This window comes from Panthera leo, chromosome C1 (genome assembly GCF_018350215.1).
Source record: "Panthera leo isolate Ple1 chromosome C1, P.leo_Ple1_pat1.1, whole genome shotgun sequence".
Lineage (NCBI taxonomy): Eukaryota > Metazoa > Chordata > Mammalia > Carnivora > Felidae > Panthera > Panthera leo.
In genome coordinates this window covers 130,662,068-130,683,912 of record NC_056686.1, presented here as the reverse complement: position 1 = coordinate 130,683,912, position 21,845 = coordinate 130,662,068, and the positions used below count along the sequence as shown (strand labels likewise).

General features: G+C 33.5%; 1 protein-coding gene and 1 long non-coding RNA gene across 2 annotated transcripts in view; one reads left to right on the top strand and one right to left on the bottom strand.

The window, feature by feature from the left end:
• LRP1B (LDL receptor related protein 1B) overlaps positions 1 to 21,845 on the top strand; it is a 1,882,572-nt gene that overhangs the window by 1,853,350 nt on the left and 7,377 nt on the right. The window contains exon 88 of the mRNA XM_042948663.1: positions 16,076 to 16,152. Within this exon, the coding sequence (XP_042804597.1) occupies positions 16,076 to 16,152 (77 nt within the window). The remainder of the gene's footprint in view (positions 1 to 16,075; positions 16,153 to 21,845) is intronic.
• LOC122226009 lies at positions 18,125 to 21,166 on the bottom strand. Its single transcript, XR_006205459.1, has 2 exons — positions 21,088 to 21,166; positions 18,125 to 18,921 (listed from the first exon to the last, which is right to left on the bottom strand). It is a non-coding gene; the product is annotated as an uncharacterized LOC122226009 (long non-coding RNA).

Here is a 21,845-nt window from a genome sequence, read left to right as displayed (position 1 = left end):
AATCTAGCATGTATATATAAAAACCATCATAGGAAAGAGATATTTTCTGAGCACACTTATTCTGAAAATGTGTGTTTAGAGCCACCAGACCTTTGTTTCTGCTTGGGTGTGACCATGACTACAGATCCAGACTTACTGTTAGCTATTATTTTTAAATCTTGGTGATCTAACACTGTGTACATGGTTTTATTTTAGGTAACTTGCTTAAGTATTCTTGGATATCCCAAACTCTAGTTCCTGTCTTTGGCAGGTGGCTCTTGGCTGAAATCTCAACATTGTAGTTAGAATAGCAAAGATTTGAAAATTCTATATTTGTTTTTTGTACACATTACATTTTTTATCCAACTTTTCTTCATACTATGATTTTTTCTGAGAAATCATTCAAGGTTTTCTGTACTCCAAAAGATATCTTGTCAACTTTGTCCATTTGGACAGACTTCGGTATTTGAAAATGATGTAAAGAATACCTTCTCAGAGTAGAATAAAAGAACTCCTCAATGTCAATATTAAATACATTTTCATTGTGTTATTATTTTTATTAGACCATAAATTTTAATTTTAGAAATAAAAGTTAGCAATACTTTTTCAGAATGTCCATATTTCCTAGTAACAACCATTATTGTACTTTATTTCTGTTCATTCAGTTTCTTGATGCAAATATATACTTGAAAATGATCATATACTAAAATAAGATCACATGATAGACACTCTTTATATTTATTTTTCAATACATTCAGCACATCATTCCATATCAATGTATATAATTAGATGCTTTTATTCTTAATGGTTGCCCAGCGTTCCACTGTGTTGTTCCCTACTTTATTTAATCAACCATATATCATTCAATTATTAGATGTGTGATTTAGTTTTTTTGCTTTATCCTTTTGTTAACTATTTTTTCCAAGGATAAAAAAAAAAAAACATGCTTTCTCATTAGTTTTCTCTGATTAACACACAGAAGTGGAAATACTGGGTCCAAAAGTACAGACTTTATGAATGAAACTAGGTATGATTTTGAGCAAGTGACATTATGTCTTTGTGTCACATTTTTCTTGTTTGTAAAGTGATATGTTTGCACTAATTGTTCACTTATACTAGGTCTATAAGGTACAATATATTTAAATCTGGTCCTATTTGAATTTTTGTTTACAAACTGGTTTAAAATTGGATCAGTCACAACCACAGATACAAATTCTCCCTAAATCTCTAAAATATCTATGAAGATATTGAGAAGACAAAATTACACATTAGCAGCAAAATTAAGAATAATAGAAAATCTGTTAATACTATGCAGTAACTGAGGAGCTGATCATAAAATTTTTGGTTCACAATTAAATATTTGTGTTCAGTTTTTCTCTATGGTTTTACAGTTTATTTTCTGATACTTTAAAATAATATACCAGGATAGAGCTAAGTAGATGAGTAGCCTAGTAATGCCTAAGTGCAAAAGAGATAATAGTTCTTTCCACATATTTCTTATTATAACCCCTAGTCTAGTATATCCGAAGTCTATAAGAACCAGAATCTCAGGTGTCTGTCCCTTGATTGGCTCATATTTTTCCCTTTTAGACAACAAAAATACTGCTAATCTTCGTATCCATTTATCAACAAATATTTACTGAGTACCTCCTATATACCAACAATATCCTAGGCACCAAAGGATTTTTCAGTGAACAAAACACACAAAAAAATGGTTACCTATTATTGGTTGAATTTGGGTAATGTTTACTTTTTAAAAATAGTTTTCTATGTAATTCATATTCTTTTTCAAAAACAAAAGAAAAAATCCAGTTTTTAAGTTATTTGTATCATCTGAAAAGGGAGAACAGAAAAGATCTGATAGTTCATTGCTTCTGAAATCATATCAATTCAGGCACTGTTTTGAAAATGGCAGTATGGCAAAACTCCAAGACATTTCTTATAATATATGTTATTGCTTCTTGCCCATAGCAAGAACAGTTCTCCATTTGGTCAAAAACAAGATAGCAATGTTAGTTTTTATGTTTTACTTCTTCATTTCAAACAAAAGCTACAAATAACATACTGTGAGCATTTTCCCCTAATCCATTACTTTTTCCTTTTTCTTTTTTTTCTTTTTGGTTTAGTTAGATTTATATGGGCATCTGTTTTTTCATCTTTCTTAGGAAAAATGGTTTTCCACGAAATTATCTCCTTTCCTTGATCACTCATGTGAGTGTGTGTGTGTGTGTTTACATTTTTCATGCTCCTCTATGATATTCCATATCTTATGGCTAGAATTGACCTCTCATCTGTGTGTGGCCTTTGGACATGGAACATATTTCTATGAAATTGGCCTAGGAATGCTGCCTGTTGTACACTCCATGGCCTCTTTAAATTTATGTGTCTGTTTCTCTCTGGCAGATTGTAAATTCCTTCAAGTAAGAAGTTGTATCTGATTTATCTGTTTTGCCCCAATAGCTAACACATGTTCTGCATGTAGTATGTTCTTAACTAATGCTGCTGAAAAATAATGTCTTGGTGCCTATATTGTATTGTGAGCTCTGACAGCCTGTGATATGATCATCTTTCTATCATCATTGTAATACCACATCTTACTTTGTTATTAAATTTTCAAAAACTGCAAGAGTTAGAAAAAGATAGAAGAGTGATTTTATCATGATTTTTTATTCTCTTTTTCGTCTTTATGATACCATCTAAAGCTGCCCCAGGGTGTTTCCTGAGGGCTCTGGAACCCAGGTTAAATAGCTTTCTATAGAGAACTGAACAGGCTTAAATTCACCATCTTAACTTATTAGAAGAACACAATTTTATTCATTTTTGTTCTCTCTCCTCTTTGCCCTTTGTTTGCTCACTGATTTTTCTCTGGGAATCTCTATCAAAAATGGAGAGAGAAGAGGAAAGTAAGATATAGCCCCTGCCCTCGAGGGCCCCTGAGTCTATTTGAGGACAGAGATGATGCAAGAAGGAATATGGCAGGGGCTCTGGAGATTTGAGTGGTGTAAATAAATGATGCTTATAAAGGAGTATTGGACAGTAATAGTAGACAGTGAAATAATTGTGAGGACCATGGAATGCTTAGCGGGAAATTTGAGAGTCATCAGTAGGGGAACACTGATAACATTTGAAATAGGAAGTATCACAGTCATAGGAATGTTTTAGAAAGGTCTTGGTGACATGGTGCTCCTCAGGAACAAGAAACCATGAGTTTGAAAAAAACAGATTTTTAAAATGAATCCCAACTTGCAATGTAAAGGACAAAGGTACTTTTCCATTAAAAAAAATGGTCTTTTTTAATTTTATTTTTTATTTGAGAGAGAGAGAAAGCAAGGGAGAGGGGGAGAGGGGGAGAGGGGGAGAGAGGGAGAGGGAGAGGGAGGGAGGGAGGGAGGGAGAGGGAGAGGGAGGGAGAGGGAGAGGGAGAGGGAGAGGGAGAGGGAGGGAGAGGGAGAGGGAGAGAGAGAGAGAGAGAGAGAGAGAGGGAGAGGGAGAGGGAGAGAGGGAGAGGGAGAGAGAGAATATGAACCAGGCTTCACTCTCAGCGTGGAGCCCAATGCAGGGCTTGATCCCATGACCCTGGGATCATGACCTAAGCCACAATTAAGTGTCAGAAACTCAACCCACTGAGCCACCAAGCCACCCCTAAAAAATGGCTTTTAAAAGTTGTTTGTGGTAAATAAGGCATACAAGGGCCAAGTATAGAAGACATTGTACCTCGGGATTGCAGTTTGTTTTGCTTATTTATAGTTTTTTCTACTCTGGCTCCTTTGTCATCTTACTATGGAAATGCTAATAGCATGTACTTCCTAAGACTTCCTAAGAAATATAATATATATACAGAACACAGAGTATTGTTCTTCAATGTAGTAAACATTAAAAAAAAAAAAAAAAAACTTAAAAAGTAAAATCTTAAAGCTGCTGCAATACACCAGACATAAATGATCACAATCAGAAATAATTTGGGCTTCTAGGATTCTGAAGATGAAAAATAAAGTGCAGAATGTTTTTAAAGTGCTTATTATTGAAAATAAGGCAATATATGGCATAATTAAAAGACAAGTAGTTGATGATGGTAACTGGGAGGGGAACTACACTAAGTACAGCCCAGCTCAAGTCCTATTGAGAAAGAAAGGGCAGTGGGTCCGCCCTCCATTACCTTAGAAAACACACAGAGGAATTAGCTTTATAAACATTTTTGAAGCAGATTTTTAAAATGCAGAAGAATGCAAAATTAATATCTAAATACCAAAGGGACATTCATTAAGAGACCAATCTGAATTAGGCATTTCGTCATTTTCTTTGGTTTTGTGATTGTTCCAATCTAATTATTTTATTAAAATTTCAGCATTATTTTCTAAGTCCTTAGGGTGAGAAACACATAAGGAAATGTACAGGTACTACAGAAGGCTTTGTCAAGACTTTTGGGAAGAGGATAATGAGTTCTGTTTCTGTCACAAATTTTAAAGAGGTAGGAATTATTCTCTACCTCACAGCTAATTAAGGCTTTGGTTTCTGAAAACACTGGCCTTGCAGAAAGGAGACTACACACAAGGTTTACTCTTCTCCGGTCTCCCTGTCAGGCTGAGCAGCACTCTTCCATGTGGACCAGTGACCTTGTGGCCCCCATAGAGAATACTTGAGAAGAGCCCAAGGTACTTGTCATGACTGATTTCAAACAGATCACAACTTTTCAGCAGGGTTATTGAGGAATTCAACTTTAGCGGCCTGTTGTCCACATTTCAAGAGTTAGGTCATCACACGTTCCTTATGTGCTTTCTGCCCCTTGGCATACTTTCAAATCACAAAATATGAGATGCACATGTGGTTGGAGTAGTAAAGGCCAAGAAAAGCTGTCACATCAGTATCTATCCTTTATGATCCCTGGTAACAAGTTGTAGGTTGTCTCAGCTTTCACCATGCTTGACGTGCCATCGGGAAAACATGCAAAACAGATACATTACATCTTTCTGTACAAGTTTTAATTCCAGTTTTTGCTTTGAGAGTACAGGTGTCACTGCTTAGCAAAAAACACTTACTACCGAGTTATATATATTGTGCAGCCATTGTTTTAAAGCTTTGATGTTGTCACGTGATTTTCCCTTGATTTGGAGATACTTTCTTGGCCTTTCATATAATCAGCAAATCAGAATAACCAAAGAAACCAAACCCAATATAACTACATAATATTTTCATTTGTTAATGTTACCTCTGTTAACAGTTTAATTTTTTCTATTTAGACTGCTTTCTCCAGGTTTTACTGCTATAGAAAACAGTCACCATTTCAGATGCTTTTAACAACAAAGGCTTATTTCTTGCTCATATCCCATGCTGGAACAAGTCAAGAAAATGAGATCAATCAATCTTCAACCCAGTACTTGACCCCAAACTAATTATATACACATACAAGAAAAGGATCAGACACATATGGTTTAACTAGCATCATTGATTCAAGAGTAAAAACATAACAATTCCTCATACTACCATTATTCAAGAAAATAAGTTCTTTCTCCTTTTTTGATAGTAAAATAGTAGCAGAAAGAAGTCATTTTTTTAAAAGAGTATAACACTTTAAGCCTAATACATCTCCCTAATACTTTAAGCCTAATCAGAAACTACAATTACATAGATATTGGCCTGATATATACAATCTTTGTATTATATATATATATATATATATATATATATATATATATACACACACATATACACATATATATATATACACATATACACACATATGATATATATATATATACACACATATATATGTGTATATATATATATAATCAGTATGTCATTTAATCTCCCAAGAAAGCTTTTTTTTTTTTTCAGCTTTTGTAATAATCAACTTACCTTGAAAGTAAAATAAAAGGACGGATGAAGGGAAAATGTTTTGAGGCATAAAAGAAAAACATACAACATAGAAAAGTATCATATAAAGTAAAAGAGGAAGTGGATTTAAGAGGAAAACCAAGGTGACATCGTAAGAGGCTATACTGTTGGGCAATGTGAGACAAAGCAGAAAGTATGGCTGTCTCCCACTATTATGAACTGAAAACTGAAATGGGCGAATTGCCTGATGATACATCCTTTGTGAGGAGGGGAGAATAGATTACAATAGAGTTCTGTTTGATTCCAAAATTCACACCTGCTGTTTGTGTCACACCATACCAGCACTTTAATTTCAAACAATAGTGTAAATTAATTGATTGAATTAAATTACATTTAATTGCATATATTGTGTATATGTGTATATATATATACACATACATGTGTGTGTGCCTGTGTATTATATTATGCATATATATGGATATATATGTCATGTATATAAATATATATGTATACATATGTATACATATACATGTATACATATGTATACATGTATATGTATACATGTATATATATAATGTGTATCTATTCATATGTATATTTTCCATGGCAAAGTATTCATCAGGCAAGCCCTTCTAGAATTTGTGTCATGGAAAGAAAAGCATTTCTTTGTTGGCTGCATCCTGGGACAAGAACTGAAGTATCACACAATTTGTATCATTGAAGAAGTAAAAATTTTACATGCCCAAGTGGCTAGAATGTGATCATCTGATTTTATAAAGGGAAGAATTAATAAATGAAAAGGGGAAGGGAAGGAGAAAGGAAACAAAAAAAAAAAAAAAAAGGAAGGAAGAAAATATTTGCCTTTTACTGTGGTTCTTATATATAAAGTGTTTCACATAGTGGGAAATGACTGATCAGTAACAAGCTGAAAGCATGTTATTATGAATGGTGCTATATATTCTTCATAGAATAGATTATGGCACATGTATATGACACGTCTCTACACATGTGTAGTCAATCATACGTGTTCAACCATGTGTCCTCCATCCTTCATGAATTCATTCATTCATTCATTTTGTCAAATGGCAAACATATTGATTGACCAGACATACACATTGACCATGTGCCAGACACTGTTCAACAAATGAGAGCATACAAAGATGAATAATAGTTGTCAATCAGTCTAGCATTGTCATAGGAAAATACACATTTAGATATTTATGAATGTATATAGAGAGAATTTGAAATTATAATCTACCATATTCATGACTGTATATCAAATGCATAAAAATATTTTAACTACCCCCAGATTGCAGTTTTCTCCATAATGTAAAATATTACTATAATATTTTATAGGATTTTAGATTGATTAAAGACTTTTTGTCTTAACTTCCTGAATCAATTTTTAGCCCATTGCCTGCATAAACCTTCTCACCTTGTCAGAAATGTAATCTAACACTTGGATTAGGAAAGAAACGTGTTAATAGGCATCTTTCGTCATAAGGCCTCCAAAGTATTTGTCTGCAACATGCTTCTATAAATGTTGACAAATCTGGTGACTGTTGTATGACTAATTAACATTTACACAGGATACATAAATTTGTTAATTTATACTGAAGTTTGACTTTAGCAAATCATTCTCATATGCTTTATCTAAATTACTTGTTGTGTTTCTAAAACAATTAAATGTAAAAATATCTTTTGAAAGTTCAGGTCCTAGATTTTGAGGAAGGCTGAAATGTGGTAATTGGGAAGTTGACATCAATACTAATAAAAGGTTCCTTAATCAAGTAGAAGTGTTTGATAGAAAGCTTTGGTGTTACCTTTTGGTGGATAGGTAGTAATCTTGTAAGTAGAACAAAGGGAATGCTGAAGTACCAAAAAGGAGAAGGCAATTTTTATATCAGAACCACTTTTCAATGATGTAGGCTATAAATTACTATGGTTAGCATCAATATCCCAGCACATGAGCACCACAATAGAAATTAAATATATTTTTTAGAGAATTAAAGTTATATTGGTCTTACAGACATTCACACATTCAAAACCTTGTGATAACACTTGCTGATCTCCCTACCATTGCCCCAAATTTGCATGGGATTAACGTACCTTTAACAATACTTAATAAGTGCATTTGGATATATCAGACATCCTCATAATAATTTGTTTCAGATTTCACCACCCCGTACCACAGAATCTCTAAGAATTGGGAAGGGCCTTCATGAGTTGTTTTTTTTTTAATAGAAAAATTCTTTATTGTTTACCCTTATTTTGCGCTAGATCATAAAATATTCAGGTGGCAAACTAGTTACTTTGTGCACATGGCAGTAAGCATAGAGAATTCCACCCCCCCTACATACACACAGTTTAGTATGTTTTTAAGATGGTTGTGGGACTAGACTTTTGTCTTGGCAATGTATAGAGAGAGCTTTCTACATTACAGTGTGTATCCTGTTTTGTCTCCTACCTTTGGCTGTAGCATTATAATCACTGTTTCTTATGTTTTTATGACTTCAGTTACATCCATCATATTACTTAGTACTAATTTTATGATTAATCTTTTTTCCCTTTCATTTGGTGTATTCAGTGTATTCAGTGAAGTGGAAATTGTCCACACACTCTTAAAAACACCTCATACTTTTTAGATTTGCTTTATATAAAATTTTCTGGAAACTATCTAGATGATAAAAAAATTTCCATTACCAAAGATTTTTTTTAATGTTTATTCTGTCATCATTTCACACTTTGGTGGCCATTTTTGCTCAAGTGGCCTGCACATAATTTTATGTTTAAACATTTCTAACTTAAACCACCCAATCTTAAACGACTTCCCTTTCTGGATAATTTCTTGGCAAACTAGATTTGATCTTTTCTTTTATAACCCTCCTTACTTCTTAAAATAAATCACTTTAATCCATTCTGGGTTTTTTTTCATGCCCATTTCTTCAATTTCTTTTTCATTTTTAAAACTTTTCCTAAAATAATTGTTGGTCAGAGTATATTGAATATCTCATTTTATTTATTTTTTTTTTTATATTAATATTTCTCAGAAAACAAGAACTCCTTCCTGGTGCACCTGAGTGGCTCACTTAAGTGTCCAACTCTTGATTTCCTCTTAGGTCACTTCTTGATCTCACATTTCTTGAGACAGAGCCCCGCAATGGGCTCTGTGCTGACCGGGCAGAGCCTGGTAGGGATTCTTTCTCTCCTTCTTTCTCTGCCCTTACCCCTCTTATGCTCTTTTTCTATCTCTCTCAAAACAAATAAAATTAACTTAAAAAAAAAATTCTTTCTGACCAAATTCTCTTAGTATTGAAATAAAATTAGTTTTGTCTTACTAATTTTATCAGTACTAGGTAACACAATGATTTAATGGAATATTTTAAAACTATACATTATTCTAGAGTTGAATCAAGTATACTTATAAAAATAACATAAATTTAAGCTATGTTTCTTAAGCCTTCTGAAGAAAACAAAACAGGGTGAGACCTAGATGTTGCCATGTAGGAAGTAACAGTTAAATTAATAGGACTACATAAATGGAAATTGTAGTACAAAGCTGTATGTAAAAAATACCACATAAGTGAAATATAGTGAATAGCTTAGGAAGTTAAAATTGTATTCAGTATTAATATAGATGAATTTATAAATTATGGATATTTAAAGATATATTCGGCACATCTACAATATTTTGGAACCAACATAAAATTGTGAAGTTGATATCAAGAAGGATATAAATACTCTTTAATAACATGTGCCTCATTGTCACTGCTAGAGACAGAATGTTAAACATTACTGACCACAAGTGTGAACCAGTGTGGTAATTCCTACAATTCTACTAGTAAAATAATGCACAATTTCCTTTTGTGCAGATAATAGTTTGACTTTCTTATTAAGGAGCTGGTACTCTCCTGGGCATGAGGGAGTAAAGAAAAACATTTCTTCCTATTCCTGCATTGACTTAGAAGGATCATGGCATTGTCATAGAGAACAATGATGAAATCATAACACCACATTTTATTTCTACCAGTTATTAGCTATGCTTTTCTGGCAAATTATTTGAGCATGTACTTCCTCATTTCACACAGTGCATAATTTGAACTAGGCTATTATAGAAGTGAATAAGAGTATTTTTGATACGAATATACTTATCCTAAGATCTGGCACAAAGTTCAGCAAATGCTAATTGGACTTTTTAGGCAAAATTTCACCTCAAAGTTAGGGCAGGGAATTTTTGAGGCATGTTACAAAAAAGAATCATTAGGTATATATGAAAAGAACTTTAGCTCAGAAGGTTGTGAAACAATAACAGATTAAAAGGTGTTTTACAGGAAAATTAACAAGTGAATACATAACTAAACATCTAAATATATAACATTTTTCAGTATTACTATCTGTGAGGAGAGGAGTACACAAGGTACTGGGAGCTACATAGAGATTTTCAAAGTTAGGAACACCATGCAAATGTCCTGTTGCCAACACCATGAGTAAAATTTGCAAAATTACTTGTAAAAAAATATTTGGCGAATGGCTTAATTTTTAAAAATTTCTTTACCTAGGGGTGCCTGGGTGGCTTAGTCAGTTGAGCATCTGACTTCAGCTCAGGTCATGATCTCACTGTCGGTGAGTTCAAACCCTGCATCAGGCTCTGTGCTGACAGCTCGGACGGAGCCTGTTTCAGATTCTATGTCTCCCTCTCTCTCTGCCCCTTCCCCACTCATGCTGTGTCTCTCTCTGTCAAAAATAAACAAACATTAATTTTTTTTGTAATTTCTTTACATAATATATATGGCAATACTACAAAATAAGTCTGGTTAACAAAATGTAATAATATTTTTTATTTTTATTGAGGTTTTTGGAGCACCAAAATATGCATTCAAAACATGCATGGCACAAGTTTTGTAAGGCTTCCTTAATCCCTTTGTGTCATTGTTTCCCCTGTGAGATTTTTTTTTCTTCTGAGTGTCTCAATCATCATGGTTAATAAGGGCAGCCTCATATATATATACGATATATATGGAGAAATACAATTCCAAATTGCTTTAAGGTTCACCTTTGAATTTTACTTTGGTCCGAAGAGTCCCATGACCTTTAAGTTTGATGAAAAGAGGGAGTAGTTATTAATCTCTTTATTTTATTTTGAAGTTCTCCCAAAGCAGGTGACTCAAGACATTTCTGCAAAATGACATTCGTAGACCATGTAAGTTGATCATTGTTACACAGGAAAAGGCAATATCTCAGATTTTAATACACCTTCAGTATTTTTTATCTGATGTTCTCAATTCTCGGTCACTCTACTTCTTCAGAGCCAGCACTATTTTGGACAGTTTAATTATATGTCTTATATCTATGCTTAAATGTAAAAACTGTTCCTTTTTAAAGATTATTTTTATACCCTTATATATGCCAAACTTATTATGATATTCCAAAAATGTTCACTCTTCTTCATTTGAATATCTGCTATACTATTCCTTTTACACAAAGTTATTTCATTGTGCCTCAGAATATTATAATTGAAAGAGTATATTGTAACTATACAACAATTTCAAAGAATTATTTTTTTCTTAAATTTATTTTTTTAATTTAATCCAAATTACATCCATATAGTGCAACAATGATTTCAGGAGTAGATTCCTTAATGCCCCTTTCATTCAGCCCATCCCCCTTCCACAACCCCTCCAGTAACTCTGTTTGTTCTCCATATTTAAGAGTCTCTTATGTTTTGTCCCCCTCCCTGTTTTTATATTATTTTTGCTTCCCTTCCCTTGTGTTCATCTGTTCTGTCTTAAAGTCCTCATATGAGTGAAGTCATATGATATTTTTCTTTCTCTAGTTTCCCTTAGCATAATACTCTCTAGTTCCATCCATGTAGTTGCAAATGGCAAGATTTCATTCTTTTTGATTGCTGAGTAATACTCCACTGTGTGTGTGTGTATAAATATATATATGTGTGTGTGTGTGTGTGTAAATATATATACACACACACACATATATATACATATATAAAATAAATGAAATATAAAATATGTTGTAATTAAGTCTATTGTATACATATAGGTATAATGAAAGTGGAAGAATAAGATTAAGAAAAGAATGCAGCAGTTAATTATCTTTCTTTTTAATGTCAATAGCCTTAGAGAGAAGGGAAGAAGTCAAAAACAAAGTGAAATCTATAACGCTTTACCAGGCAGCTATTGACTTCAAGAAATTGTTAGGAGCCATAACAAAGAATCTTGCCATTTGCAACAAAATAGAAATACAGAGTATAATGCTAAGAGAAGAGGATCAGAGAAAGACAAATACAGTATCATCTCATTCATATGGGAAATTTAAGAAAAAAACAGATGAGCAAAGGAAAAAAGGAGAGAAAGAGACAAACCAAGAAACAGGCCCTTAACTATAGAGAACAAACTGATGATTACCACAGGGGAGGTAGGTAAGGGGATAGAGGAAATAGGGGATTGGGATCGAAGAGTACACTTATCACAATGCAAAAAAATAAAAAGATTAAAAACTTCCAGGAGTAATATCTTTATATGATGTTGTGAAGAAAGAAGGATAAATGATAGTTTAAATAAATCTCTCTCTACCTTCTTCTCTATATCCATGTCCCAACAATACTAGTTAAAATTTGCCAAAGTGTTAGGGCGCCTGGATGGCTCAGTTAAGCATCCATCTTCAGCTCATGTCATGATCTTACGGCTTGTGAGTTCGAGCCCTGTGTCAGGCTCTGTGCTAACAGCTTAGAGCCTGAAGGCTGCTTTGGATTCTGTGTCTCCCTCTCTCTCTCTACGCCTCCCCCACTCATGATCTGTCTCTGTCTCAAAAATAAATAAGCATTAATTTTTTTTAATTCACCAAAGTGTTTAAATAGTTAAATAATTCAGACCACCATGGAGACAAACACAAGAAAAGGAAGCTAATTTTTATTGTCCTAAGGTTAAGGATAGTAGGAAACAATTATAGAATAAGTGTAAAGGAATGATATACAATATACAGGCGTTTGTGCTGGTAAGAAATATATAGATATAGATATAGATATAGATATAGATATAGATATAGATATAGATATCTACATATAATCTATAGATTATAATCTACATCTATCTACATCTATATCTATATATCTATCTAGATAGATATCGATATCTACCGATATATAGATATCTATCTAGATAGATATAGATATAGATATATATTATATAGGGAGGGCCATGAAGGACTAACTTGAATACAATTGTCTGAGAATGATTAGCAGGGAGCAGTGGATTGCAACAGTATAGATTAAAGATGACCAGGACATGGACTGTGGATTTTGCTTGAGGAAAAATGAAAAAAAGATGCCAAAGATATTATAGTCAGCATGATAATGCAAATGATTCAGTGAGGAATTGGACAGGAAATTTTGATGATCCTCAGACATTCCGATTCCTAAATGCTCTGCCATTAATGGCTTTGATTATTGTAGTCTGCTCACAGTATGAAGATTTATGAATTTCTGTAAAGATGGTAAAAATACTTGGTCTTAAATCAACCACTGGAAGAAGAACTCGTGGAGCAGCAAATGCCTTAAGTAGTCATTGTGTAATGTAGGCAACAAGAGTAATGATTTCTATGTAATATCTCAAAAGAGATTATTTTTTGAAATGGGAACAAATGTAGAACAGTAGAACATATTTTATCTTTGGCCATAAAACATTGTTTTATAAGGAGTATAGGGAAAATTGCAAGGTGACCATCATCTGATTAAGATGTATAACAGTTAAAATTAATTATTTCTCCAGCACAGTCTCTGAGAGTTATTTCCAGTATGTAATAAGTAAAATATTCCCTGAAGATTAGGAATTTAATCGTGCTTCCATAGTTTAAAACAGAAAAGCTTTATTACCATGAGCAGGTGATTTCTTTTATCCATAATAATTACTGGATTCCAAGCTATGGATAAAATAGGTAATTAATCAATACTGTTAACAAACACCACCTGTCCTACCTAAATGATTTCAGTTTAGAATTAAGAATCACACTATATTTATCTTGTTTAAAAATCTCTCTTTACTCCTTTGGAGTTCTAAAGGGATATTTTTCATAACTTCCTAAAGTACTTGAAATACATGATGTTCATATCAGAACACAGTCTGGTCAATTAGTATTTAATCCTTCCATTCCTGAGCAATTCCTTTTTTTTTTTTTTTTTTTTAACTTCCAAGCATCTCAGTGTAATGATGAGCCCAGAGGTTCTTATCATAACAAAGATATATATCGTAACATAACAAAATATATCTCAGGTCATTCCTCTTATTTAACATCAGCCCTGATTTAGGTTTGTTTTCTTTTGGTTCAGCTTAGTTACCAAAAGAGGTAATGTAAAGAGCAAATTTTTATATTTTAATTTGTAATTCAATGTAATTGGGCAAAAATAACCTTTTATACATCAGCTATATAATGAAATTATTAAGCAATTGGTATTGGTTTTCTCCCCACCCCACCCCCCCCCCCCCGCCCCATTGGAGTATGAAGCATCTTCAGGAAGATTTGACAAACGTAAAGTTACATTAAAAAAAAATTTTTTTTGCAGTGATGAGAATTCATTCTGATGTGTTTACAAATTCATTCTAAACACCTTATTCCAAATTATCTGTGGGTTGTGTCAAGAATTAAAAACTGTAAAGAATTGGAACAATTTTCTAGGTCATTCATCTGCAAAACCACAACTGAAGAGGAAAATAAATGATTTTTAAAAATCAACAGGTTTATTCATTGTTCACTTTATTATAATTACGTGAAAAGGCGCTCATTCCATTACCTCAATTCAGGAATGTAGACAGTCATTGACCTGGCCCTAAACCTTATTTATCTATTTTAATGATTTATTGCATTATGGTATATAGTAAATGTGTACAGGAAATATGTATGTAAGCTTTTTATAAAGAATGTAAACAAAAAGGTAAGATGATGCATGAATGATGACCTAATACTAATATATTATTTTTCATTTAAACCATACTCCATACTCATACTTTTACAATATCATTATTAATCAAATAACTATATTCTTGAGTTGTAACATTATCGTCAATTATGCTGGCATTGATGTTTTAATGAAACAAATTTTTTTCACAATTTGAATTTTTTAGTAATGATTTTATGAGATTTTTCCCATGTTTTAGGAGAGCCAATACTTTCTTCATAAATATCCCAGATAATTCACATGGCATCATTGAAGCCTAGTTCCAAAAACAGCTTCAGCTATCTGAATTGGCTATGACAGAATTGGCAGAAACCTTGAAATTGCAGTTATTTAGTCTGGCCACCATGCCCAGAAAGATCTACTTGGAATGGTTCTGGAAGCTGTTCTTTTATTGTGTGCAACTATTCTTAATATGGTAGTATTTGACAGTCATTTTAGGTAAGAACTGAAGCCAATTAAATGGTTTCTCTGTGGATTTCCTCTGACAGATGCACAGAGGCATCTTGTGTTAGCCAATAGGCATTATTTAAACATAGCTAAATCCATTCCAGCATTTATTTTGATGCAACCAGCTAATTATATGGCTGTGATTTATGTTTAAGTAAAGGATTTTAATCAGATCTATTATTTTCATCCTCTGCTGTACTCTTATCACAGAGTCATGGTACCTCTAAGGGGAAATGGGAAGACAACTTCTCCCATGAAAATCCTGGGCACATTCTCTTGTTTCCATACTAATAGGAGTCTGATTTTAAGTGGGAAAACACTGTTATTTCCCTATCCGTGATTAGAAAAGTAAAAATTATGTAGCTTGAACTGAGACAGATGACCATTTGCTGTTTTGTGTTTAGTTACACTTTGGACATAGAGCAAGCCAGAAAAAAAAAAAAAATCCCAGAAACTTAATAAAGATGGATTTGCTTGAAGGGCAAACTCAGTTTTTATGGTGGTTACTTATAATTTTCGGTACTTTTTAAATGAATTCCCAATTCTTAAGATTTCAGTTTTTCTATAAAATATGCTAAATTGATGATTTGACATAAAGAAAAATGGCTATAAACCTAAAATTTTTAAAGTATTTCAACAAGTGAAGTACAGTTGAAGTTACCCTCAGCATATTGGCAATACACAGGACATTAGCAGAAATCTCGACCTAGTATTTACGAATCTGTGATGGCTGGCTCCTCTAGTTCATTTTGTTGGAAGTTAGTACATTAGCAGACTTGTGAGTTTTGTTATGAACCAATTTTTCTTCTTCTTCTTTTTTTATTTTTTTTATTTTTTTTATTTTTCTAGATGCTCCACCAACTGGTCAGGCACACAATGTGAGAGACCAGCCCCAAAGAGCAGCAAGTCTGATAATATTAACACAAGTAAGTTCCTCAGCTTAACATGATGAATGTTCTACATGGTACAGAAATCATTCTCTTATGCCATTACTGGGGGACTTGAGTCTTGGAATTTCTCCTTCAAGGAATTTTTCAGGAGATATATTGCAATCCAGGTGTTTTGGGAAGGATAGAGCACTGAGCTCACATGGTGACAAGATCCAGCATTTACATGTTCTTTCAGGTAGAAAGAGTTCAAACTTTGGCAGGTTTCAGAATGCACATCTGCAAACCTAGCATAAGTTTTTCTTGGGAAATGGGAAACGTCAGTGTACTAAGGCTTCAAATATCACAGTGGATATGAGAATGCTCCAGGAAAAAAAAGCAATTCCATGTTTTAATTAGAGCAAAGTATATTTTCTTGAAATGCATTTCAGTATGTTTTTGGAGAGCATACGTGACTGGTGAGTCTTAAAGAAAAGTATATTAACAAGAAAATCTTAATAAGGATCATGGGTTGATTTATTGCTTATCTTTAAAGTATTGGTTTTGAAGTGTATTAAAATGTAGTTTAACATTTTTCAAATCCTTTTTTTGTGCAGTTATAGTCTTAGGGAAGGTCACTGATATGAAAGTCCATCTACATCATCATTTGTGTGTCTACACATGTATTTTTAACAACTTTAAACAATTTTATGAAAATTTTCAAAATGAAAGTTTCCCAATTTACACATATTGTCACTAATTTTATGAGTGAAGCACTTTTGAAATATGTAATATCTATCAAGTGGGTAAATATATTCTTGAAGAAGAAAAATTATATCCCTGATTGACAAATGCTTACTTCAGCATTTTTGTCTCTAGTCCGTCACTGCTGGTGAAAAAAAAACTTCATTTTTTTTAAAATTTTTTTCAACATTTATTTATTCTTCAGAGATAGAGAGAGACAAAGCATGAGGAGGGGAGGGGCAGAGAGAGAGGGAGACACAGAATCCAAAGCATCCTCCATGCTCTGAGCTGTCAGCACAGAGCCCGACGCGGGGCTTGAATCCACAAACCATGAGATCGTGACCCAGGCCCAAGTCAGACACTTAACTGACTGAGCCACCCAGGTACCCCTGAAAAAACTTTCTTGAAAACAAAAAACATACTATGGAGTTTGTAAAAAAGGCAAGGAACTACCAGAGGCAAAAGTATGCAATTTTTATATCCTAGATGTAGGATCCTAGTGTTTGCTGATCTACTTGTTTGTTCCAACTGCCCCCAGATAGTTTCTCTATCACTGCTTGAAATTCTCTAAGCAAAACTGTCCAAATTTCCACCATTTAGAAATTAATTTGGTCAAATAGACATGAGCATCTTTGAAAAATGTCAAATAGGTCTAGAATAAATAGCCTAGACATGAATATTTGAATTTGCAGAGATGAGTAATCATTGGTCATATAGTATTATTAGGGGTTTACCCTGGAATTTGTGTGTTCTCCTTAGGGAAAGGAAAGGAGGGAAAGGGAAAGGAAGAGAAAGAAGGAGAAGGGAAGAGAAAGGGAAGGTCAGGGCATTAAGAAATCTATGGGGACATTACTGTAGGAATAGAGTACTGGAATTTGAGAAACTCGTTCATAAAAGTTAGTAGAGGACATGAATATGCCTTGCCTAATTTGATATTGAAAAAGGAGAGGGAAAGAAATACTTCCTTTTCTCTCTTCCCAGGATGTAGGGCTTATACCCATATTACAAATAATAGTTCTGGATCCATACTAATTTATATATGATTTTGTAAACCAGTTACAAAACTCAGCAATCATTAATAGCATTGTTTTTTAGCAAAAAGTACATTTCGAGCTACTAACCTATAGAACACACTGAATTTATAAGTTGAGAATTTTGAAGACAAGTTATTTTAACCTTTTGTTTATGGTGATTTCTCAGTTAGATAAATGAGATACATAGCCTTAACAGAGTAAAAAACAACTTTATTGATAAACTCTGAAAAGAAAGAAGGAAACAGAGTAGTATGTCAATTGAATTTTTTTAATTTGGCATAAGTTCCATCCACAAGGGAAAGCTTGGTGTTTGGAAGGTGGATTGGAGGAGGGAATGCCAGATGTTTTTATTGGAGGGTGCTATCTCCAATTATTTGCATGGCCATAAAGCTCCCTTATAAGGCTGATGCCTTTCATTGCATGCAACAGTTCTGAGAAGGGACTATCAAAAAGAAGAAGTTGCAAGTATTTGTAGCCCTTTTTCCAAAGATTCTAACGTTCTTCCTTCCATCACTGATTTAAAGTCGTTAAATTTAATAGAAGTATCAATGCACATTGAAAGGGCTATTAGCTCTGTAAATGTCAAATTTTCCTAAATTTGAGCAAAGTTGACCACATAATGACACTATTAAAAGGTACTTATCATCAGACATTTATGCTTAGCGAAACTTGCCTCAATAACTCTGGAAGAAGGAAAAAAAGTAAACTGATCCCACCTGAGGTAAGAGGATTATTTTTATTCTCTGTTAAAGCCCTGTGGTTTTGAATGGTTGTCAAATGTTCCCCAAACTTGGAGAGAAGTCATCCACCCAATAGGAAAAGATAGATACTTTAGCAGTGTGTTTTCAGATCTGTATTTCCACTAAGAGTGAAGCATTCCTTAACTATCAGACCTTGGAATAATAAAGAATACACGGCTTCTGTTGGCCTGATGACTGTCAACTGGCAAGGAGATTCACCTTTCCAATTGATGCACAGATTTCTTAATCATCTTGGAGTAGTCATACTGATGTTTTCTGGCTGTTGCTGTTTAAAGATTCTAAAAATCAGCCTGTGGAATTAAACAGATCTATTATCCTAGAATATTCTGCTGAGGTTCCACTTAAAAAAGCTAGTCTGACTCTTCTGAAGTTGTTTTGAAGAGTTTAAAATTAAACATGATAAAATATTCCTTGTATACTTCTATTTCAATTTTACCTAAGGTTTTAAGGGAGTGAATGCTCAATGTTTGAATTATGCTGTTCATATTTGCTAAAATTAAGGAGGATAAAAATATACTCAGCATTTATGAGGCAGTAATATTCAGACGCTGTATTTTAATACAGTGACAACAGAGAAGTGATATCTGTTAGGGGTCTGTGTTTCCTTTTTTCCTATCTCGCCCTTATCTCTTTTATACCATCCTGTTTCAAAATAGAAAAAAAAAAATTATGCTATACCAAGGACCCAAAACTTTGTAAATTTAGAGAGATAACTGAAAAATGCAACAAAATAATGGCTTTGTCCTAATTCTCCCAAGGCATATTTATCAAGCCTCAACTAAGTGTCAAGTACTGAATTAGATCCCAGCCACAAGTCAGTGAGTGAGACAGACTGCCTCTTCTGTGAAACTGAGGTTCTAGAAAGGTAAACAGCAATAAAACAAGGAAGCAAACAAGTGAGCATGCAGATTTATAAGATAATTGTAAGTTTTTGTTGGTCCTGTGAAGGAAGCAAAAGTGAAGCAAAAATAGAGAATGGCAGAGGAGAACTGAGGTCAGGAGTGATTTCTCTGAGGTGATGGTATGTAAACTGAGATTTGAAGGATTAAAAAGAGAAGAGGCTAAGAGGCTATTTCAAACACAAGGGCAGGAGGTACAAAAACCCTGGAACAGGAAAGAGTTAAAGATGTCCAAGGGATTGAAAGACCAGTGTGCTGGCATCAAGGGGACAAGAGGGACAGTGATACAAAGGGAAGATATTTTCTTTATGACTGTTAATATTAGTTTATCCCAGTGCCAAAGAGAAAATATCCTACTCACAAAAACATATCCACTTTCACATTTATGGATATGTGTAAACATCCATTTAAAAGCAGAATATATAGCAACAAGTCAAAAGAGGTCAACTGTAATGATATGTTTAATATTTAGACCTTTCTACCAATAAACAAAAGGTCCTTTTCCTCTGACTTCCAGGACACTGAATTATTCTGGCTCCCTTCTTACCTCTCTTGAAGCAATTCTGTCTTCTTTGTGAGATACTCTTTCTCTATTTCTTCTGGATAACTCATTCTCCACTTCCCACTATACACACCCTCCACGGTGATTCATAATTCCTCAACCTCACTTACCAACTCTATGTTGACTACCCCTACATTTCTGTTCTCAATCCTGGTTTGTCTCCTGAGTTCGAGACATAGATCCCACTGCACAATTGCAATATCCATGTCTATATCCATGGCAATGTCTGTATCATCTGTATTCCATGGGAATCTCAAACTCAACATGTCCCAAAGTGAACTCACCACCTTCCCCAACTCAAGCAGAGTGGCAACACATATTTTTAATTATTTAATAAACATGTGTGTCATACTTCCTGTATGATGGTCAATCCTATTTACATTACTATGACGTAATATTAATGATGACACTCATTTTATGGATGTGTGAACTGAGACAAAGATAACTAATTTGCCAAAGGATATGTTGCTAATCTGAGGTTTAGACAAAGATAGCCTGGCTCCGGAGTCTATTCTCTCAACTGCTGTGCTATCCTTACTCTCCCCAGGAGAAGGTCTCTTCAATAGAACAATTTGATAATATAGTCCTTTCTAATGGGGAGGTGTTACCTAAAGAGGCTTCAGAACAGTGTTGCAAAGGAAGGTTTGTTCTATGTGAGAAGGTTATTGAGATGTTGAGATATCATCTCCATCTTTCATAAGTACAGAATGTGCTTTTTAAAAAAAAATCAGTTTAGAACAATCCACCAATAACTTACTGCTAAAAAAATCATCTGCAAAAGACCTTGATTGATATATGTTACAATATATTTACTTCTATATATTCTACTTTGGAAAAAAAATTACTTTGATAAATATCTGTCTTATAATTCTAAAAGTATATGTTGTTGACAATGATTCCCTTCAATATAAAATTTTATGAAACCAAATTTTTAAAACTTGCCCAACTGCCACCCTGAATTAGTTATTGGCTACACTAAGCATTATTGCAGTTACCTTAATTGGTTGTATAAACTTTAGAAGTCTAGACTCTTAAACAGAGTGCTGCAATGTAAGCAACTGGAACTGCCATCTGTGATGGGAGAAAGAAAAAGAAAAAGGTTGGTAAGTTTTTGAGCATGTATATATAACAGCATATCTACCTTATATGGGAATTAAACTATATACAACAAATACATTTTATAATAATATGCAATTGCAGTGAGGGGAAGTAACTTTATGTACCTTAAAACCAGGATTGGTAAGTATTTAACATCTACCAATTTACCAGATATTTTAGCAAAAAACAAAAAAGAAGGATAATGAAGTAAGGATATTTATAAAGTCATGATCAGTCAGTTGAAGTCAGAGTTTATGAAGAGACCAAGCTGTTCACTGGTATTTAAAACTTGTGAATAAATGTTAATTACTATCCAAGGTGCCAGATTCTCTACTTTCATTAATTACTAATAAATTACACATTCATATAAAGTTCACTTTCCCAAAACCAAGATGGTAATATAATACCAAACTCACTAAGTAGTATAGTTTGGTAAGAATATGAAATAATAAAATGAATTTTACACTTTAGGAACAGACTACATAAGGCAAGTCATATTTTTTTTCTTGCATGGAAGATGTAGTTATTTGGTTATTTTAAACAAATGATGTTTAAAGTTCCAAATTGGATTATGTTACACATGAGATTTCCTTAATAAAGACTTTCTGGTATCTTGGTAAGCGATCTCCAGGATGGACTATTTTTCACATAGATA